The 24231-nt window shown below is 43.9% G+C and overlaps 1 protein-coding gene across 1 annotated transcript; it reads right to left on the bottom strand.

The window, feature by feature from the left end:
* Positions 1 to 1971: 1971 nt before the first annotated feature.
* On the bottom strand, positions 1972 to 3548 carry LOC111963012 (gap junction alpha-4 protein-like). Its single transcript, XM_023986235.1, has one exon. It carries the CDS (start codon positions 3531 to 3533, stop codon positions 1986 to 1988), a length of 1548 nt encoding a protein of 515 aa, XP_023842003.1. The 5' UTR covers positions 3534 to 3548; the 3' UTR covers positions 1972 to 1985.
* Between the last annotated feature and the right edge of the window lie 20683 nt (positions 3549 to 24231).

The raw sequence follows: 24231 nt of genomic DNA, 5'->3' as shown, positions 1-24231 counted from the left end.
TAGTTGGGCCACTCAAGGACATGAAGATACCTGTCCCGAAGCCACTCCTGCGTTGTCTTGGTTGTGTGCTTAGGGTCGTTGTCCTGTTGGAAGGTGAACCTTCGCCCTCAGTCTGAGGTCCTGAGCGCTCTGGAGCAGGTTTTCATCAAGGATCTCTCTGTACTTTGCTCCCTTCATCTATTCCTCAWACCTGACTAGTTTCCCAGTCACTGCYGCTGAAAAACATCCCCACAGCATGATGCTGCCACCCCMATGCTTCACCATAGGGATGGTGCCAGGTTTCCTCCAGACGTGACAATTGGCATTCAGGCCAAAGAGTTCAATATTGGTTTCATCAGATCAGAGAATCTTGTTTCTCATGGTCTGAGAGTCCTTTAGGTGCCTTTTGAAAAACTCCAAGCATGCCTTTTACTGAGGAGTGGCTTCCGTCTGGCCACTACCACAAAGGCCTGATTGGTGGAGTGCTGCAGAGATGGTTGTCCTTCTGGAAGGTTGTCCCATCTCCAAAGAGGAACTCTGGAGCTCTATCAGAGTGACCATCGGGTTCTTGGCCACCTCCCTGACCAAGGCCCTTCTACCCCGATTGCTCAGTTTGGCCGGGCAGCCAGCTCTAAGAAGAGTCTTGGTGGTTCCAACTTCTTCCATTTGAGAATGATGGAGGCCACTGTGTTCTTGGGGACCTTCAATGCTGCAGAAATGTTTTGGCACCCTTCYCCAGATCTGTGCCTCGACACAATCCTGTCTCGGAGCTCTACGGACAATTCCTTCGACCTCATTGCTCTGACATGCATTGTCAACTGTGGGACCTTATATAGACAKGTGTGTGCCTTTCCAAATCATGTCCAATCAATTGAATTTACCACAGGTGGACTTCAATCTAGTTGTAGAAACATATCAAGGATGATCAATGGAAACAGGATGCACCTGAGCTCAATTTCGAGTCTCATATCAAAAGGTCTGAATACTTATGTTGTTGTTTATTTTAGWCATTTGCAAACATTTCTAAAAACCTTTTTTCGCCTTGTCATTATGGGGTATTGTGTGTATATTGATGAGGAAAATCATTTATTTAATCCATTTGAGAATAAAATGGGGGCTCCTGAGTGGCGCAGCGGTCTAAGGCACTGCATCTCAGCGCTAGAGGCATCACTACAGATCCTGGTTCGATTCCAGGCTGTTTCACAACCTGCCGTGATTGGGAGTCCCATAGGGCAGCGCACAATTGGCCCAGCGTCGTCTGGGTTAGGATTTTAAAAAGTTCCAGCTAAATAATACTTTTATAAAAGTGAATGCTCTATATAAGCATRTAAAAGTTTTTCAAGGGACTTGCATGCTCACCAACATTCTTTTATCACAATAATTTTTTTATTGTTCTCACACTTCACACATTTCTGTTTATGTGCACAATCCTTTTCCCTTTCTGCCACAATCAACTACATAAAAAGTAACTCATTTGGAGATACTGAGCATTTTTAGGGTCTTTGAATTGAAAACACATTGGAGAACAGCACTGCGTATGGCTTATGCCCACACATGGCACTATGTACGCCCACGCACGGCTTGGCATGGGATGGTGGCTGTTTTTGGCTCAATCAATGATGAGTGCAGTGTTATTGATATCTCCTGTGCGTTGTTTCACTCGTAGGCAACTCCTGGGTCCTATTTTTGCTCTCGTCCCTCTTCACTTTTTCATGATAGAGGAGATATCCAAGAATACACTCTGAAAGAGAGAGAACATTTGGGATTGAGAGTGGCTAKATAACACATTGACACTAGTCATCATGACTTACTTTCTGGAAGATTTCAAAAATGTTTTTCTTTACAACATTACAAATCTATTGCACCTTTACCAGTCAAATCTAGACATCTCTCKCGCTCGTTCTGTCCCACTACCTTCCCATCTTATGCTTTGAGTCATGCTCTCATGCTCTGTTGTTATCATGCTCTGTTGTAATAAGCTCACATTACAGAGTGTTTATGGCTCTCTAAACCACTAGGTCAGAGGCTGCCTGTCTCTTGGCTCTACTTGCCATTGACATTCTCCTTCCAGGGGGTGGCATCATGGGCATGTCCCCCATGTCGCCCAGTTCAGAGTCGGATGTCCGTAGAGAGTTGCTGCTGCAGTCACTGATGGTGGACATGCTCTCAGAGGGCATACGTGTCATGAAGCTTTGCTTCCTTCCTGGGTTAGGCAAGAGGAAGTCGCTGCCCATTGAGTTCCTCCTATCTTCCTCCAGGTCTATGTCCCTCAGAGCCAAGCTTGGTCTGTGTGTTGTCATGATGCTGGGTCTGTGTGTTGCAATAGGCACAGGTACTACTTCCATGTGGCTGGGCTGGTAGTGGTCTTGAGGGTGTAAATTGGGGTCCTTATGGTTCGGCTGACCCTGCAGGTTCCTGGGCCCACTGTCTCCATTCAAGAAAACTCCTCCGTAGGCTGGACGGTGCTGGTCAACCATGGTGGGGGTGTGGTTCTCTGGGGCTCCCTGAAGGTGCAGGGTCTGGATCATCCCTTGGCTGGGCTGACGTTGCTGGAGCTGCTGCTGCTGCTGGTAGTGCTGATGGGGCTGAAGGCCAGTGCAGTTGGCCAGGTACTGGCCTGGAGCCACGCTGTTGTGCCTGGGAACCTCGTGGTTTGGTATGTAGTGGGGAGGTGGGTCCATTGGGTTCAGATCCTCTTCAGGAATGACTTTGAAGATGGTCTGAGTCAGCGGCCCATTGTGAGAAGACACACACAGTTGCTGTATCATCGCTTTCTTCTTCGGCTTGTAAATCAAACTGTCGTTGTCTGCTGGGTACTTGTCTCCCTTCAGAGTCTGTTTGATTTTCTTGATGCCCAGGTGGGATATCTCCAGGAGGTTCAGGAAGAGAGACACCCCGGCAATGACGATCATGAACACCATGAACACTGTTTTCTCCGTGGGCCTGGACACGTAACAGTCCACGCTGTTGGGGCAAGGCATCCTCTCGCATTTATATAGAGGCTCCAGTCCGATGCCATACAGGATATACTGGCCCATGATGAAGCCCACCTCCACCACGGAGCGCGTTAGGATATGGATGACGTACGTCCGCAGCAGGGACCCTCTCAGTGGAGCCTTCTTCACCTTCCTCTGCTCCTCCAGCCTCTTCAACTCCTTCTCAATGCGCTTGTGTTGCTCCACCAGCGCCTCCGTCTCCCCCAGCTCTGCCTTCAGCTGGACCCTCCGCCGGTGCCTCTCCTTCTCCAGGGCGCGCAGGCGGTAGAGCGCGTGGCCCATGTAGACGAGGGAGGGTGAGGACACGAAGATGACCTGCAGGACCCAGAAGCGGATGAGGGAGATGGGGAAGGCCTGGTCGTAACAGACGGTCTTGCARCCCGGCTGGTCCGTGTTGCAGATGAACTCGCTCTGTTCATCGTTCCACACATCCTCGGCCGCTACGCCCAGCACCAGCATGCGGAAGATGAGGAGGATGGTGAGCCAGATCTTTCCTACGATGGTGGAGTGGACATGTACTTCCTCTAGGATGCTGCCCAGCAGGTTCCARTCCCCCATAGTCTCTCCTCAAGGCTCACTGGTCTCTACTGCCACATGTCCTCACACTGGAGAGAAAGAGACCAGAGGGATATCCCATCTATTTTCTTTTAACAGTTGATTGTAACTATAGTTTAAGACATGCAATGTTTATGATTATCATGCAATGAATGGACTTAATAATCGAGACAAGCGCAGTGGAAGGAAGCCACCTCAATGGAAGATAATCCATGAAAGATAACAAGTAGGGGGCCAGTACGATGCAGAAAAGTTTAGTGAACTATTTACAGACAATATTTTTTTAAAGAATACATATAATAGGAACAGATCGATCTATAGTTTACATCAGGACACACAACTGCAACATGTTTTGACTACAAAAGTCTTGTCCAGGCACCAGTGAAGAAGACTTTTGTAGTCGAAACGCAGTGAAGAATTTCACCTAAGAGTTTCGCTTAGTTGTTGTCATTTCAGACATGCATTCCTTGTTGTCCTCTCTAACTTTTATGTTGGTAAGACAACTGCATTGCAAATCAGCATCATGATGCAGACATTAAGAGCAGTAGGGGAGAGTGGGGTAAGTTGAGACATTTTTAMATTTAGCATTCCTCCGTCAAGGGAAATATGGTTTTCTTTCTAACAAAGATATTTACATATATTTAAGGATGTTGTGTATCCCTGTCAATAATCAGAGGTCATGTAAACATAGCTTGTCCAAAAAAAGCGGTCTCTTCCCCCAGGTATGGGGTAAGTTGAGCCGCGGGACAGGGTAATTTAAGCCGCCTTCAAATTTCTGTACTGAATGAAATGTTATCACTAACTTTTTAAAACCATGTCTATCTAACACTTTTAACATAGGCCCTGTTGTTAGCTCATATCCCAGCAATAATGCCTTGCATTACGCCTGGGAAGACAACACTTCAATTTGTTCAACTTGCCATTGGCTCAACTAGGCTACAATGACGCACTTTCATGCTAGGTTTAGGACCTCATATTGAAGCTTATAGAGACCCCAACTGATGTATAGAATCATCTTAAAATGATCTTCTTTGGTATAGATACAAGTAACCTCTAAAACAATGAAACCTCTAAAACAATACATTCATTTGATTTGGTGAAAATCCGTTTTCTGAACCTAACTTCCTTACCACTCTTCCCATGTGGTTTCTTCCATCACAGACTCCATGAAATTGTAACTTCTTCCTACACATTGAGTCAAATGGTTTCCTAGAGTGTTGATCAACTTACCCCTTTACACCTACTCTCCCCTACATTTTTTCAATACAAGTCAATACATAATTTCAATGCAAAGAAAAACAAGCACTTACATATCAATGGTATGGGTACTTTCTTTGCCTCTCGATGCAAAACATGTTTCCCACTCGACAAAATCACATGCTTGGTATGGTTACCCCATGGAGAAGTTGGTTTCCTTTGCAAAAGCACATATCTCCCTCAGTCAGTCAGTCYGCCACACAGAGTGAATGTTCTGTGTTCTACCGTGCTGCTGTTGCACACAGGGTTCACAGGATGTGAGGATTGATCTGCAACCGACGGGAGGGACAATGCCCCATGGCACATCTTGCCAGGCAATTGATGAATCCTGCTTGCAACGGCCTAYGCTCACACCAACCAACAGTGCCAACCCAGCTAGTGCCCTCTAACCCCCATTAATACCCCGCTCGCTGGAAGAGAGGGTATATTTGTGTATTGTTTTACGTTCCCACAATGCTCCCATTTCGGCCCTTTGGTTAGAATAGGAACCCTCCTAAGTAGAAGCTTCAGATATTGACATTTTGAGACAAAGGTATGTAATCCCTCATATCTGAATAATGTAATGCACAATCTATAATGCCAGACACACTGGAGTTATTGTTGTTTGGAGTGTGTGTGTTCTAACCCCTTGATGGTTTGTCTGCCGAAAGAGAACACCATAGTGCAAAATATACTCAATCTATCCAATCCAACTACTGAATACCGTAGGGATAGGTTATATAATTAGTTAGTCAAATTTGGTGTGAGTTGGTTGGCGTGATCTCTATTTTGCTTTGCATTTCAAAGTATTGGTTATGTCCTGTTGAGTATTGTCTATCAAAAACAACACACCATGCAAACTGAATTGTATGCTCACTTTGGTTTGCAGTGCAATATTCCTGAACTGGTTTTATCCACTGAAAATGTATATATTGAACTCCCCTTCTATCTGTTTGGGACTAAAGGCATACCGCACAGCTAACCATGAAGATAAGCAGAGAATCGCGTAACCTTGTCGGGAAGTTGAATTGTGTGGTTCTGAAGTGATTCTACACAACACAAACCCCCCATACCCATGCTAAGTAATAGTACACAATAGTAGTTGAGCTGCTGCCGCTGCATAAAAAGACCAGCCAAGCCTCAGGGCTTTAATTAGCTTTCCATTGCACACTGACAGAGTCAATGGAGGATTGATTTGATTTTCCCTTGCAGAAGCTTCAACAGCAAATGCCAGATGTCACATCGGGACGTTGCATTACGTAACGAGTTCATCTAGTACTTAGCTAGCGATCCATAGGTGCCGGGCCTGGATTTGTTGTTGTCTATCTGGGTTGCTGATGCCCAGACCTGCACCCATATGTTTTCATCTGATTAGCTTCTCCTTTTTCTGTTCTGACTGAACGACATGCGTTTAGTCATTTGTTCTATTGCTCACTGTTAATGTTATTGACCCAACAGAGATGTCAATAACATGCGTTCATCAAAAAGTTATTAGAYGAGGGTATTTGGCCATTGAGCATATGACATGATTGTTGCAGTTCGCAGGTACAGGTTGACCTTTACATTTTAACAAGGTCATACATTTGGATGGTGACGTACAATATTTTATATCAGTAGTTGCTACATCCATTTTTGGACTTATACATGAATGAAATGTACCCATTGATTTTTGAAGAATGTAACTTAGAAATGCCTCATGAGCTCAGTTCAAATGTACTACCCCATSAGAACCCAAAATATAAGCTTGGTTTACTCCAATGTTTGTAAACAACTACTGTACTACTGCGTGGCTGCACACAACTCTAACACCATCGTTAAGTTTGCTGACGAGACAATGGATTTAGACCTGATCACCAACGACGATGAGACAGCCAATAGGGAGGAGGTCCGAGACCTGGCAGTGTGGTGCCAGGATAACAACCTCTCCCTCAACGTCAGCAAGACAAAGGATCTGATTGTGGACTACAGGAAACGGAGGGTCGAGATCGCCTCCATTCACATTGACGGGGCTGTAGTGTCCACATCACTAAGGACCTATCATGGTCCAAACACACCAACAGTCATGAAGAGGGCACGACAATGCCTCTTCCCCCTCAGGAGGCTGAAAAGATTTGGCATAAGCCCTCAGATCCTCAAAAAGTTCTACAGCTGCACCATTGAGAGCGTCTTGACTCGCTGCATCACAGCTTGGTATGGCTACTGCTTGGCATCTGACTGCGAGGCGCTACAGAGAGTAGTGCGTACAGCCCAGTACATCACTGGGGCCGAGCTCCCTGTCATCCAGGACCTCTATACCAGGTGGTGTCAGAGGAAGGCCCTAAAAATTGTCAAAGACTCCAGCCACCCAAGTCACAGTCTGTCCTCTCTGCTACCGCATGGCAAGTGATACCGGAGCACCAAGTCTGGGACCAAAAGGCTCCTTAACAGCTTCTACTCCAAAGCCATAAGACTGCTGAACAGTTGATGAAATTGCTACCCAGACTTTCTGCTTTTCACCCCCTACCTACATGTACGTAGTACTTCAATYAATCACCTAACCAAACATACATGCACACYACCGTTCAAAAGTTTGGGGTCACTTAGAAATGTCCTTRTTTTTGAAAGAGAAGCWAATTTTTTGGTCCATTAAAATAACATCAAATTGATCAGAAATACAGTGTAGACGTTGTTAATGTTGTAAATGACTATTGTAGCTGGAAACGGCWGATTTTTTWATGGAATAAYTACATAGGCGTACAGAGGACCATTATCAGCAACAATCACTCCTGTGTTCCAATGGCACGTTGTGTTAGCTAATCCAGGTTTATCATTTTAAAAGGCTAATTGATCATTAGAAAACCCTTTTGCAATTATGTTAGCACAGCTGAAAACTGTTGTTCTGATTAAAGATGCAATAAAACTGGCCTTCTTTAGACTAGTTGAGTATCTGGAGCATCAGCATTTGTGGGTTTGATTTCAGGCTCAAAATGGCCAGAAACAAATAACTTTCTTCTGAAACTCGTCAGTCTATTCTTGTTCTGAGAAATKAAGGCTATTCCATGCAAGAAATTTCCAAGAAACTGAAGATCTCGTACAACGCTGTGTACTACTCCCTTCACAGAACAGCGCAAACTGTCTCTAACCAGAATAGAAAGAGGAGTGGGARGCCCCGGTGCACAACTGAGCAAGATGACAAGTACATAAGAGTGTCTAGTTTGAGAAACAGATGCCTCACAAATCCTCAACTGGCAGCTTCATTAAATAGTACCCGCAAAACATCAGTSTCAACTTCAACAGCGAAGAGGCAACTCCGGGATGCTGGCCTTTTATCTTCTATGTATTTATATGTGTATGTATATGTGTGTATGTATATGTACAGTATATACGCTACCGGTCAAAAGTTTAAAAACACCTACTCATTCAAGGGTTTTTCTTAATTTGTACTATTTTCTACATTTTAGAATAATAGTGAAGACATCAAAACTATGAAATAACACATGGAATCATGTAGTAACCAAAAAAGTCTTAAACAAATGAAAATATATTTAATATTTGAGATTCTTCAAATATCCCCCCCTTTGCATTGATGACAGCTTTGCACACTCTTGGCATTCTCTCAACCAGCTTCATGAGGTASTCACCTGGAATGCATGTCAATTAATAGGTGTGCCTTCTTAAAATTTGTGGATTTTCTTTCYTTCTTAATGCGTTTGAGCCAATCAGTTGTGTTGTGACAAGGTAGTGGGGGTATACAGAAGATATCCCTATTTGGTAAAAGACCAAGTCCATATTATGGCAAGAACAGCTCAAATAAACAAAGASAAACAACAGTCCATCATTACTTTAAGACATGAAGGTTAGTCAATACGGAAAACGTCAAGAACTTTGAAAGTTTCTTCAAGTGCAGTCGCAAAAACCATCAAGCACTATTGTCACACGCTGATCAGTTTCACATGTCCTTGTTATTGTCTCCATCCCCTCCAGGTGTCGCTTGTTTTCCCCAGTCTATTTATCCCTGTGTTTCCTGTCTCTCTGTGCCAGTTCGTCTTGTATGTTAGTCAAGTCAACCAGCGTGTTTTTCCCGTAATCCTTTTGCTATTCTCTTTTTGCTAGTCCTCTCGGTTTTGACTCCTGCCTGACTCTGGACTTCTTTCCCGCCTGCCTGATCATCCTGCCTGGCYTGACCTTGATTCTGCCTGCCCTTCGGTACCTTTTGGACTCTGAACTGGTTTTGACCCTTTTGCCTGTCCACGACCMTTCTCTTGCCTTCCTCTATTGGATTAATAAATATTGTAAGACTCCAAYCATCTGCCTCCTGTGTCTGCATCTGGATCTTGCCCTGTGTCATGATAGTTGCTTTATTCCTTGTAGCATACAGTACCAGTCAAAAGTTTGAACAAACCTACTCATTCAAGGGTTTTTCTTTATTTTTGCTATTTTCTATATTGTACAATAATAGTGAAGACATCAAAACTATGAAATAACACATATGGAATCATGTAGTAACCAAAAAAGTGTTTAACAAATCAAATATATTTTATATTTGAGATTCTTCAAAGTAGCCACCCTTTGCCTTGATAACAGATTTGCACACTTTGGCATTCTCTCAACCAGCTTCATGAGGTAGTCACCTGGAATGCATTTCAATTAACAGGTGTGCCTTGTTAAAAGTTCATTTGTGGAATTGATTTCCTTCTTAATGCATTTGAGCCAAAGAACAGCTCAAATAAGCAAAGATAAATGAAGGTCATTCAATCTGGAAAATTTCAAGAACTTTGAAAGTTTCTTCAAGTGCAGTCACAAAAACCATCAAGAGCTATGATGTAACTGGCTCTCATGAGGACCGCCACAGGAATGGAAGACCCAGAGTTACCTATGCTGCAGAGGATAAGTTCATTAGAGTTACAAGCCTCAGAAATTGTAGCCCAAATAAATGCTTCACAGAGTTCAAGTAACAGACACATCTCAACATCAACTGTTCAGAGGAGACTGTGTGAATCAAGCCTTCATGGTCAAATTGCTGCAAAAAAAACACTACTAAAGGACATCAATAAGAAGAAGAGACTTGCTTGGGCCAAGAAACACGAGCAATGGACATTAGACCTGTGGAAACTTGTCCTTTGGTCTGGAGTCCAAATTGTAGATTTTTGGTTCCAACCGCCGTGTCTTTGTGAGACGCTGTGTGGGTGAACGGATGATCTCCGCATGTGTATTTCCCACCGTAAAGCATGGAGGAGGAGGTGTTATGGTGTGGCGGTGCTTTGCTGCTGACACTGTCTGTGATTTATTTAGAATTCAAGGCACACTTAACCAGCATGGCTACCACAGCATTCTGCAACAATACGCCTTCCCATCTGGTTTGGGCTTAGTGGGACTATCATTTGTTTTTCAACAGGACAATGACCCAACACACCTCCAAGCTGTGTAAGGGCTATTTTAACAAGGAGAGTGATGGAGTGCTGCATCAGATGACCTGGCCTCCACAATCCCCCGACCTCAACCAACACTCAACAAAGAGCTGCAGTTCGTTTCAGAGTGGGTGGCAAGGAATAAGTTAGCCCTAAATATCTCTAAAACTTAAAGCATTGTATTTGGAACAAAACACTCCTCAACCTCAACTAAATCTTGTAATAAATCATGTGAAAATTGAGCAAGTTGTGATGACTAAACTGCTTGAAGTAACCCTAAATTGTAAACATATTGATGCAGAAGTAATTAAGATGGGGAGAAGTCTGTCTATAATAAAGCGATGCTCTGCCTTCTTAACAACACTATCAACAAGGCAGGTCCTACAGGCCCTATTTTTGTCACACCTTGACTACTGTTCAGTCGTGTGGTCAGGTGCCACAAAACAAAAAAATGACTTAGGAAAATTGCAATTGGCTCAGAACAGGGCAGCACGGCTGGCCCTTGGATGTACACAGAGAGCTAATATTAATGATATGCATGTCGAGATTGACTTCATCGCTACTTTTGTTTATGAGAGGTTGAATGCACCGAGCTGTCTGTCTAAACTACTGTCTGTCTAAAACATGCCACAAGAGGTCTCTTCACAGTCCCAAAGTCCAGAACAGACTATGGGAGGCACACAGTACTACATAGAGCCATGACGACATGGAACTCTATAAAACATCAAGTAACTCATGCCAGCAGTAAAATTTGATTTAAAAAACAGATAAAAAAACACCTTATGGAACAGCGGGGACAATGAAGCAACACAAACATTGGCACACACACACACACACACACACACACACACACACACACACACACACACACACACAGACCACACCACACACACCCACGACACCACACACACACACACACACCCCACCCACACACACACACATCACACACACACACACACACACATGGATTTAGTACTGTAGATAGGGAGTATGGGCCTGAGGGCACACAGTGTGCTGGGAAATCTGTGAATGTATTGTACTGTTTTTACAAATGTATAAACTGCCTTAATTTTGTTGGACCCCGGAAGTGCAGCTGTTGCTTTGGCAGCAGCTAATGGGGATCCATAATAAATACAAAAAATACAAATACAAATTGAGATGGTTTGGGATGAGTCGGACCACAGAGTAAAGGAAAAGCAGCCAACAAGTGCTCAGCATATGTGGGAACTCCTTCAAGACTGTTGGGAAAGCATTCCAGGTGAAGCTGGTTGAGAGAATGCCAAGAGTGTCTAAAGCTGTCATCAAGGCTATTTGAAGAATCTCAAATATAACATTTATTTGTTAAACACTAGTTTGGTTAGTACCTGATTTCATATGAGTTTTTCATAGTTTTGATGTCTAGAAAATATTAAAAATAAAGAAAAACCCTTGAATGAGTAGGTGTTCGAAAACTTTTGACCGGTAGTGTATATATATTTGCAAAAMAATATGYGGGGAATTGGAAGTGATACAGACAATTACATTGTTGGAAGCTACAATCTATACTAGCGGTATTAAAGCTGATCTGCCCCCTAAAAATAATAAAAATGAWCAGTGGSGGGGAARCCGCTTTGTTATTGTTTCAACTGCTGGTTGGCCCTTTAAGCACATTGTTGTGATAATACTCAGAAACAACATCCACACTAACGCCCGTTAGTGTCACTCAATGTATTAACTTAACTCTCACACCTCTTTTGTACTTACAATCTCCCGACTGTAGTCTGCTACCTTTGTACTCACACACAGGATATGGGCCTTTCTAGTAGAATAGTGAATAACATTTGTCAGCTTTAAATCTGAATTCATATAGGTTCTGCGTCAAAGTCTTGATTATGCGGCCGTACCACACAAAATGTTACCTAACAGTCCACTACCATTTTGCTACCTTCAGGATGTTCACATAGAGTAGACCCTGATTGGCCATACTATCTCTGACGGTGGTGCTCCTAAAGGTTGAGGTCATGTAAGGATGTTCTATGTTGTGCCGTAGCAATCCGTCAATACTTGTAGAGAATACATGATGTACTGTGGGATCACAGAGTGGTTTATAAAAAGTTAACAATACCAAGGGCCATAGCAGCCCTCATTAAACCCTGTGATCATAGACAGGATCAATAAAGAAAACACACAAGGCAGGCAGCACTCATAGATACAGCAGATACACTACATGATACACTACATGACCAACAGTATGTGGACACATCTCATTCCCAAATCATGGGCATTAATATGGAGTTGGTCCCCCCTTTGCTGCTATAACAGCCTCCACTCTTCTGGGAAGGCTTTCCACTAGATGTTGGAACATTGCTACGGGACTTCAAATCAAATCAAGTTTATTTTATATAGCCCTTCGTACATCAGCTAATATCTCGAAGTGCTGTACAGACACCCAGCCTAAAACCCCAAACAGCAAACAATGCAGGTGTAGAAGCACAGTTGCTTCCATTCATTCACAAGAGCATTAGTGAGGTCGGGCACTGATTTTGGGTGATTAGGCCTGGCTCACAGTCGGCGTTCCAATTCATCTCAAAGTTGTTCGATGGGGTTGAGGTCAGATGTCACGGTCGTCTTGTGGTGAAAGAGTGGACCAAGGCGCAGCGTGAGAAAAATACATCTTCTTTTATTAGACGAAGATGAAACACAATCTAAACACTTACAAACTAAACAAAACAACMGTGAAGCTAACGACGTAMGTGCATACACCAGCATCAAACGTACAACATAGACAATTACCCACATTAACTTAATGCCTATGGCTGCCTTAAATATGGCTCCCAATCAGAGACAATGAATGACAGCTGTCTCTGATTGAGAACCCTTCAGGCAACCATAGACTTACCTAGACAACTACACTATACACTGCCCCATACACATACAACACCCCTAGACACTCAGAAACCATACATTCCCCATGTACACCCTGACCTAACTAAAATAATAAAGAAAACAAAGATAACTAAGCAGGGAGGCCAGTATCCCCCCAAAGATGCGGACTCCGGGTCAAAAACCTGAAACAGAAAGGGGAGGTCCGGGTGGGCCCCATCATGGCGGCGGCTTGGGTGCGGGGACGTGGCCCACTCCAATTGTCATACCCGTCTTTGGTCCTCCTCCAAATGGCCACCCTCCAAATTAACCCCACTGGATTAAGTGGCAGACGGACTAAGGGGCAGCAGCGGGACTAAGGGGCAGCACTAAGGGGCAGCACCGGACTAAGGGGCAGCACGGGCTAGAGGGGGCAGCACGCGGACTAAGGGGCAGCAACGGACTAAGGGCAGCACAAAGGGGCAACCTGGCTGGCTGGCGGATCTGGGCTGGCGGTCCTGGCTGGCTGGCTCTGGCGATCTGGCTGGCTGGCTCTGGCGGATCCTGGTGCTGGCTCTGGGCTGGCGTGGCTGGCTCTGCGGACTCCTGGCTGGCTGGCTTGGCGGATTCCTGGCGTGGGTGCGGCTCTGGCTGGTCATGGATTGGATTGAGGCTCTGGTGGTCATGGCTGGATGACGGCTCTGGCTGGATGGCTGGATGACGGCTCTGGCTGGTCATGGCTGGATGAGCGGCTCTGGCTGGTCATGGCTGGATGACGGCTCTGGCTTGGTCATGGCTGGCCAGACGGATGGCTAGACGGTGCTGGGGCTAGACGGATGGCTCAGACGGCGCTGGGCAGGCAGGCGCTCAGACGGCGCTGGGCGGCGCAGTGCAGGCGGCGTTGGGCAGACGGCCGACTCTGACGTGCTGAGGCGCACAGTCGGCCTGGTGCGTGGTGCCGGAACTGGTGGTACCGGACTGGAGACACGCACCTCAAGGCTAGTGCGGGGGCAGGAACAGGGCACACTGAATTCTCGACGGGGCACTATAGGCCTGGTGCGTGGTACACGGAACTGGTGGTACGGGCTGAGGGCACGCACCTCAGGGCGAGTGCGGGGAGAAGGAACAGTGCGTACAGGGCTCTGGAGACGCACTGGAGCCTGGTGCGTGGTGTAGGCACTGGGTGGTACTGGGCTGGAGACCGCACCATAGGGCTAGTGGTGGAGGAGCAACAGGGCTCTGGAGACGCCAGGAAGCCTGGTGCGTGGTGTAGGCACTGGTGGTACTGGGCTGGGGCGGGGAGGTGGCGCCGGAAATACCGGAACCGTGCAGCGGTACTGGCTCCTTGAGACTGAGCCTGCCCAACCTTACCTGGTTGTATGCTCCCGTAGCCCGACCAGTGCGGGGAGGTGGAATAACCCACATGGGCTATGTAGGGCGAACCGGGGACACCATGCGTAAGGCTGGTGCCATGTATGCCGGCCGAGGAGACGCACTGGTGGCACGATGCGTTGGGCCGGCTTCATGACATCCGCTCAATACTCAACTAGCCCGGCAAGATACGAGGAGCTGGTATGTACGCAACCGGGCTATGCACACGTACAGGAGACACCATGCGCTCTACTGCGTAACACGGTGTCTGCCCGTACTCTCGCTCTCCACGGTAAGATCGGGAAGTTGGCGCAGGTCTCCTACCTGACTTCGCCACACTACCCTTTAGCCCCCCCCCCCAAGACATTTTGGGGGCTTGACTCACAGGCTTCCTACCACGTCGTCGGTGCTGCCTCCATTGCGCCGGTATCCCTCCGCACATTGCTCATCGAATCCCAGGCGGGCTCCGGTACTCTCCTTGGGTCGATCGCCCATCTGTCGATCTCCTCCAGGTATTATAGCCCAGATCTTCTCCTGCTTCGTGCTAGCTCTCAAAACGCGCCGCCTCTCTGCTTTCGCTGCTCCAGCTCAGCTTTGGGGCGTTATATTCTTCTCCTGGTACTTCGCGGTCCAGAATTTCCTCCCAATTCCTATAAGTCCTGTGTTCGCTGTTGCTGCCTTGATTCACGCTGTCTTGGTCCGATTATGGTGGGTAATTCTGTCAGGGGTCGTCTTGTGGTGAAAGAGTGGACCAAGGCGCGGCGTGAGAAAAATACATCTTCTTTATTAGACGCAAGATGAAACACAATCTAAACACTTACAAACTAAACAAAACAACAGTGAAGCTAACGACGTACGTGCATACACCAGCATCAAACGTACAACATAGACAATTACCCACATATACTTAATGCCTATGGCTGCCTTAAATATGGCTCCAATCAGAGACAATGAATGACAGCTGTCTCTGATTGAGAACCCTTCAGGCAACCATAGACTTACCGTAGACAATACACTATACACTGCCCACATAACCTACAACACCTAGACACTACAAAAACATCATGTGGGGAGAACAAGTTTTGATACACTGCGTTTGGCAGGTTTTCCTACTTACAAAGCATTTAGAGGTCTGTAATTTTTATGATAGGTCACCTTCAACTGTGAGAGACGGAATCTAAAACAAAAATCCAGAAAATCACTTTGTATGATTTTAAGTAATTAATTTGCATTTTATTGCATGATAGTATTTGATACATCAGAAAAGCAGAACTTAATATTTGGTACAGAAACCTTTGTTTGCAATTACAGAGATCATATGTTTTCCTGTAGTTCTTGACAGGTTTGCACACACTGCAGCAGGGATTTTGGCCCTTCTCATACAGACCTTCTCCAGATCCTTCAGGATTGGGGGCTGTCGCTGGGCAATACGGACTTTCAGTCTTTCAAATATTTTCTATTGGGTTCAGGTCTGGAGACTGGCTAGGCCACTCAGGACTTGAGATGCTTCTTAAGGAGCCACTCCTTAGTTGCCCTGGCTGTGTGTTTCGGGTCGTTGTCATGCTGGAAGACCCAGCCAGACCCATCTTCAATGCTCTTACTGAGGGAAGGAGGTTGTTGGCAAGATCTGCGCGATACATGGCCCATCCAATCCTCCCTCAATACGGTGCATCAGTGTCGCTGTCCCTTTGCAGAAAAGCATCCCCAGAATGATGTTTCCACCTCCATGCTTCACGGTGGGATGGTGTTCTTGGGTTGTACTCATCCTTCTTCTTCCTCCAAACACGGCGAGTGGAGTTTAGACCAAAAAGCTCTATTTTTGTCTCATCAGACCACATGACCTTCTCCCATTCCTCCTCTTGATCATCCAGATGGTCATCTGCAAACTTCAGACGGGCCTGGACATGCGCTGGCTTGAGCAGGGGGACCTTGCGTGCGCTGCAGGATTTTAATCCATGACGGCGTAGTGTGTTACTAATGGTTTTCTTTGAGACTGTGGTCCCAGTCTCTTTCAGGTCATTGACCAGGTCCTGCCGTGTAGTTCCGGGCTGATCCCTCACTTCCTCATGATCATTGATCGCCCACGAGGTGAGATTTGCATGGAGCCCCAGACGCGAGGGTGATTGACCGTCATCTTGAACTTCTTCCATTTTCTAAATATGCGCCAACAGTTGTTTTCTTCTCACCTAGCTGCTTGCATATTTGATCCTCTGTAGCTCATCGCCTTGTGAGGTCTACAATTTTATCCCTGATGTCCTTACAAGCTCTCCTGGTCTTGGCCATTGTGGAGAGGTTGGAGTCTGTTTGATTGAGTGTGTGGACAGGTGTCTTTTATACAGGTAGAGTCTAAACAGGTGCAGTTAATAAGGTAATGAGTGGAGAACAGGAGGGCTTCTTAAAGAAAAACGAACAGGTCTGTGAGGAGCCAGAATTCTTACTGGTTGGTAGGTTGATCAATACTGATGTCATGCAATAAAATGCTAATTAATTACTTTAAAAATCATACAATGTGATTTTCTGGATTTTTGTTTTAGATTCGTCTCTGCACAGTTGAAGTGTACCTATGATAAAAATGACAGACCTCTACATGCTTTGTAAGTAGGAAAACCTGCAAAATCGGCAGTGTATCAAATACTTGTTCTCCCCACTGTACATTCCCCATGTCACACCCTGACCTAACTAAAATAATAAAGAAAACAAAGATAACTAAGGCCAGGGCGTGACATCAGAGCTCTGTGCAGGCCAGTCAAGTTCTTCCACACCGATCTCGACAAACCATTTCTGTATGGATCTCACTTTGTTGCTCAGGGGCATTGTCATGCTGAAACAGGAAAAGGCTTTCCCCAAACTGTTGCCCTAAAGTTTGAAGCGCAGAATCGTCTAGAATGTCATTGTATGCTGTAGCAATAAGATTTCCCTTCACTGGAACTAAGGATCCTAGCCTGAACCATGAAAAACAGCCCGAGATCATTATTCTTCCTCCATCAAACCTTACAGTTGTCAGTATGCATTGGGGCAGGTAGCGTTTTCCTGACATTTGCCAAACCCAGATTTGTCCGTTGGACTGCCAGATGGTGAAGCGGGATTCCTCACTCCAGAGAACTTGTTTCCAGTGCTCCAGAGTCCAATATTGGCGAGCTTTACACCACTCCAGCCAACACTTGGCGTTGCGCATGGTGATCTTAGGCTTGTGTGCGGCTGCTCGGCCATGGAAACCCATTTCATAAAGCTCCCGACGTTGCTTCCAGAGGCAGTTTGAAGTGTTGCAACCGAGGACAGATAGGCAGTATATGTAATATGCCAGGGAGATATGTATACTGTAGCTAAGAAAGTAATACTTAGTGTATGTTGTATAGTAAGTTGTTAGTAGCCCATGTGCCTCACCCTAATAATTTGGACCCTTTCCCCCTCAGAACTTAGCCTACTGTTCTGACTTGGTGGTGCACATGTAGGATATAGTCTGTTTTAGAGAAATATCATCATCGAATATTGTAAGAGCTTTCTTTGTCTGCTTATATGCCCCCTTTATTTATCCTAGGGTTCTGACTTGGTGTACAGGGAGAATACTGTAAGAACGTCCCATGTTCTGTACATTTCAAAAGTAATGAACAAATAGTTATATTGACTACATCCATCTTAGCTCGCTCATTAATGTCTTAATTGAAATTACGGATTGCCTCTTATCAGCTCATCATTCATTAATGCTATAGTTTGTACATCTCAATTGTTATAGGGCTATTGCTTATATAAGTCTATCTCATTAGTATCTTATTCATCATTTTGGCAATGTTGGAATGATTTCATTGTTTTGCTTACTTTGTGTATTATAATTAGCTCATATGCTTTTCTTGATGAGGAAGAGAGATACTATATAATGTTGTTGGGTCTGTAACCATGTTTGCCAGTGACAGTCTCTTCCCATTCACATATTTGTTTTCAACAAAAAGTTCAGTAATAGACCCAAGTAATTCCAGTTGATATTACGATGGTTGTTGTGTTTGCGCAATGTGCTGTCTGTGCGTCATTACATTGTATATGTATTTTCTTTCCTTTTTAGAACACATAGGCCTAATAAAATACTTAAAATGGTAGGCTAACCAAGTCTCTCTCTCTCTCTCTCTCTCTCTCTCTCTCCCTCTCTCTCTCTCTGAAGAGTAAAGTTAAGGCCTCAACATCTTGTTGAATTTATGTGAACTCATTATATTATTTGAATTTCTGTCGGTGTCCATTTTGAAAGTCCTGAACAAATAGGCCTACCTCGTCGCAGCTCGTTTGCTTGCACTTGCTTATAATTAGAGCTAAGTGTTAATGATATAAGAATAAACGTTGTGAAATTACCGAACCCTAAATGCAATAATATTTGAGTATGGTTCAAACCTCATTTTAGCGTTCGTTATTATTGAAGGAGAATGTGGTTCTTATCGACTTACACAAATCCACAAGGAGTCAGTAGTAACCACATTTGTTAAAGCAAGTCAGACATATCGGCTATGGTTTTTAAAAAGGGAGTAAATGAGGCTGAATGAACTGTTTCGTTGCCAGACAAGGCTCCGCTGATAGCCAGGTGTAGTTAGGATTCACTCCATGGTGCTGAAAAGAAAGCTCTGCTGTTGGGACAGCTTTATGTAGGCCCTAATAGTTTATGGGCACCATTTTGTCACTGTTATAGTGCAATTAATATATTGTTCAGTGTTGTGTAGTGACTTTGCTGGCATGCATCTAAAAAAAACTTTTTTGAGTTTGCCTCACCTACATGCTAAAATCGCCACTGCTGGTGACATCACCAGGCAGTACATGAGTTAATAGACCAATAAGAAAGAGAGTTTCAAACCTCTCTGCCGATAACAGCTAGATTTCCGTTTCCCCCTTCGTACTCAGACCACTCCGAGACAGTCCTAGCAAAATTATTGCTTATTTGGATCAGTTTAATTGAAAACAATCACAGTTAGGTACTTAATTGTCACCCAGAAATGATTTGATATTGAGATCAAAACAGCTGAATTGGGCCATTAATTGAGAGGTTTGAACCACTCTTGATTTTGTTCATCATAACAGAAATGATTAGCTTGTTCAGTTCACAACTACAACAGCTGGAACTGGTTCTGGCTCTCTACTGCTCATGCACAGTCAGGTCTGGGTAGTAATAGATTACATGTAACAGGGATGACGTAATCTGATAAAAATGAAGTAGCCTGGAATCAGCCCGGATTACTTTTTAAAAATGTGCCATCGGATTACAGTTACATCCATAAAAACAGCTGATTACATTTTGGAATACTTCATCTAATATCAGAAGGAACATATTATACAACTTTGTCAGCAATGCTGTCGGCACCCTCAAGACTTCACACATTAAGGGTGGATGGCTTCTATTGTATTCAAACTGGTTGAATGAATAGGTAGGGCGGAACATTTACACCTGGCCCACTGAACAATCAGATAATTAAATGTACTGTTAGGTTAATCAATTACACAACTATCAGCAATATAATATTTAGAGTTACAATCTAACTAGCCACTTCCTCTGGTGGTCAATTGTGCTGCGTTCATAACCAAGTGGGAAGTGGGAATATACCACCACTCTCCATGGATGCCTGAGGGGGAGTTGGGATATGCAAAAACTAATTTACCATTTCACACCTCACACTAACAGGTTAGTCAGGTTAGTCACTTGTACATGCAGTGAAACATGATAAATATAACCCCCCCCATTTGACCTTTTGCATGGACATTGCCATGAAGGTCTTCACCATATTAAAGTAGTCAACTGGGTTGAACTTCCTATGTGTGAAGGAAAGATCACATGAGGGATTAGCTAATGAATTATACTCGTGAGGAAACATTTCATAACTGTAGGTGGCAGTAAATTGCCATCCTTGGCTTTATAACTGTTCAAATAACACATTCTAGATGGCAGTATGCACCATTTCAGTGTGTTTGCTAACTCATAGTAGTAGTAGAAGAAGAAAATTGACTACTTTAAAATGGAGATGACATCAATGGCGCTGCCTATGCACTTACAGACGTCATAATGGGACATATACACTGAGTGTACGAAACATTAGGAACTGCTCTTTCTATGACAGACTGACCAGGTGAATCCAGGTGAAAGCTTTGATCCCTTATTGATCCACTTCAAATCCACGTTAAATCCACTTCAATCAGTTAAAGAAGGATTTTAAGCCTTGAGACAAGTGAGGCATGAATTGTGTATGTGTGCCATTCAGAGGGTGAATAGGCAAGACAAAATATTTTAAGTGCCTTTGAATGGGGTATGTTAGTAAGTGCCAGGCACACCGGTTTGAGTGTGTCAAGAACTGCAACATTGCTGGGATTTTCATGCTCAACAGTTTCCTGTGGTCTAGCACCCAAAGAATGGTTCACCACCCAAAGAACATGCAGCCAACTTGACACAACTGTGGGAAGCATTGAAGTCAACATCGGCCAGCATCCCTGTGGAACGCATTCGACAACTTGTAGAGTCCATGCCCACTATGAATTGAGGCTGTAATGAGGACAAAATATTAGGAAGGTGTTCCTAATGTTTTGTATGCTCAGTCTGTAAAGATGATATCTTGATCATTCTCTATGTTTACCCTATATGACTGGGAAAAATCTATTTGAACAGCCCTCCAACTGGCAATTACTAGTGGGAAACTCGTCTATCATCCTTGAGTGAGAATGTATTAGTTGTGAAGTCGTAAATACCAGTTGGATGCATTCACGTGCTTTGAAGATGTTGAGAAACGCACAATTGGCTAATAAGCTAAAGGAATTATGGTGTTCAAAAACTACATTAATAGATCGTTTTTTAAAGTAGTTTCATTTAACATCTGAAAATGTCACACCCTGATCTGTTTCACCTGTCCTTGTGTTTGTCTCCACCCCCCTCCAGGTGTCGCTCATTTTCCCCATTATCCCCTGTGTATTTATACCTGTGTTGTCTGTCTGTTGCCAGTTCGTCTCGTTTGTTCAAGCCTACCAGTGGTTTGTCTTAGCTCCTGGTTTTCCCTAGTCTCTCTTTTTCCTCGGCCTCCTGGTCTTTGACCTTTACCTGTCCTGACCCTGTACCCACCCGCCTGACCACTGCCTGTCTCTGGGCCTGCCTGCCGTCCTGTACCTTGGCCTCTGCTCTGGATTATCTACCCCTGCCTGCCTTGACCTGTCATTTGCCTGCCCCTGTGGTTACAATAAACATTGTTACATCACACAGTCTGCACTTGGGTCTTACCTTGATTCCTGATACGAAAATGCTGTTATCGAGGCCATTTTCCTTCGTAGGTGACATCAGAACTCACCATGTGCGAGAAGTCAAATAGATTTTTCCCAGTCTAGATTAAATTAAAACATGTATTTCTTGAATCATACCATTCAAGTAGCCTACACTTCTTAAAAGCACTTTGAATTACTTTATAACATGAGCATTTTTTAATTTATTGTGTGAAAACATTAGTAGGCTATGAATCCATGTATATGTTATGCTTTCAGACAGAATATAAAACGTGATTTATAGGCTCTTTATGCTCTCATACTGAAATTGGAAATAGTCATGTTACTAAATGAAATAATGCTATATTTGGTGTATTTAAAACATGTCTGGGGGACTGAAGTAATTCAAATTGGATTGTTTTCCTGGGGCCCAGAATTATTTATTTCCTTGTTCTCAAAACTCTCCTCAGGGACTCCCAGCTGGTTCATGTATTTGACCTATTCCAAAACTAGCACACCTAAGTCAACTAACCCTTGATTAGGTGAATCAGATGAACTAGTTCAGGACAAAAACAAAATTGTAAAACGTCTGGGAGAGGTTTAAATACCACTGGACTAAGCTAACCAGGTAAAACTCCAGACCCTAGTAGGAGGGTATGACATAGTAATACATCAGCTGTAAAACAGTTTCATATGGGCTATGATGGGACCAGATTTTTCTAATCAGGTCATATGGTTTAAAAATAACTACTGCGATTGGGCAATGGAACTAACAGGGCTGAGTTGCATCGTGTAGGCCTTCGCATCTGTAATTAAAAAGTTACTTCCACAGTTTGTCTTCACTATTGTGTTAATTGATTAATTACAGTCAAAACTTTTGGCCTGATAAATTTTGAATATAACCACATTTTATCACATTCACATTTTATCTTAATACAAATTAATAGGCCTGATTTAAGCTGTAAATACATACGTTAGCCTATAAATGCATGACGTTACCACTTAGTTTCCGCTGGCCAGAGGGGATCAGAGCGCATAGGCTTCTCTATGATACTTGCAGCTGTGGTTATCAGTAGGCTACAGCTATCAGACTGAAGCGCAGATTAATTGTGCACTAGTTGACAAATAAATCATGAGGCAAATCAGTGCAAACAACAGTACTTTGTTCCTCATTTCAACTCTTTTGTGTCAATATTTTTTTATGAAACCGAATCAGAAATGTTGGGGCAAATGCCAGCCCGCCACACGTTTGCCGGTGGCCCTGCTGTGCTGATCTCTGCCACGTGAATAGATGGAAATCGCCACATAATTCTACAAATGAAGAAATATATCCTATATGTAAATTCTACTATCTGGAAATGTCGAGTTATTATCCTTTTTGTTTTGTTTACATAGCATCTTGAAATGTTTATATATATAGTATCTTAACATTTTGAAATAGTATTTCAACATTTTTAGATACGCAAGTCAACATTTTGAGATAATATCAAAAAATTTCGAGATACTATCTAATTTAAAAAAAATCATTTCTAAAAATGTTGAGATACTATAGTGTTGTTTACCTGTAATAAACCTATTGCGGGTAGCAGTGCTGATCCTAATCACAAGAAGAATTCATTCAATACATTTTGAATGGGTCAAATTACAACTGTACTTATACAGTTGAAGTCAGAAGTTTACATACACCTTAGCCAAATACATTTAAACTCAGTTTTTCACAATTCCTGACATTTAATCAGAGTAAAAATTCCCTGTTTTAGGTCAGTTAGGATCACCACTTTATTTTAAGAATGTGAAATGTCAGAATAATAGTGGAGAGAATGAGATTTTATTTCTTTCATCACCTTCCTAGTGGGTCAGAAGTTTACATACACTCAAATAGTATTTGAGAGCATTGCCTTTAAATTGTTTAACTTGGTGTAACGTCAGGTGAATGATGGGTGCAGAGTCAGGCGCAGAGAGAGCAAAAGTATTCCAGGGAAAAAACGCTTTAATTCCACAGCATGAAAACAGGAACAGGTACAAACGGGTGGTGCCAAAACACAGGCGTAAAACAACCCACAGTCCACTGTTTAAAATAAAGCTGAATAGCGAAAATCCCACAATCAAAGAATCACTCACGACGTCCAACATGGATACACAAAATAAGCCCGCACAAACACTAGCGGGCGAAACTAACCTAAATAGTACACCTCCCAAAACCCCAACAAGAAACAGGTGAAAACAATTAGACAAACATAAACGAAAAGGAAAAAGGGATCGGTGGCAGCTAGTAGACCGGCGACGACGACCGCCGAGTGCCACCCGAACGGGAAGGGGAGTCACCTTCGGTAATATTCGTGACAACAAATGGGTCTTCCAAATGGACAATGACCCCAAGCATACTTCCAAGTTGGCAAAATGGCTTAAGGACAACAAAGTCAAGGTATTGGAGTGGCCATCACAAAGCCCTGACCTCAATCCCATAGAAAATTTGTGGGCAGAACTGAATAAGCGTGTGCGAGCAAGGAGGCCTACAAACCTGACTCAGTTACACCAGCTCTGTCAGGAGGAATGGGCCAAAATTCACCCAACTTATTGTGGGAGGCTTGTGGAAGGCTACCCAAAACGTTTGACCCAAGTGTCACGAATATTACCGAAGGTGACTCCCCTTCCCT

Source organism: Salvelinus sp. IW2-2015, linkage group LG4q.2 (genome assembly GCF_002910315.2).
Source record: "Salvelinus sp. IW2-2015 linkage group LG4q.2, ASM291031v2, whole genome shotgun sequence".
Taxonomy (NCBI): Eukaryota; Metazoa; Chordata; class Actinopteri; order Salmoniformes; family Salmonidae; genus Salvelinus; species Salvelinus sp. IW2-2015.
Note: the sequence above shows the minus strand (reverse complement) of the source record. Positions and strands in the feature narration are given on the sequence as shown.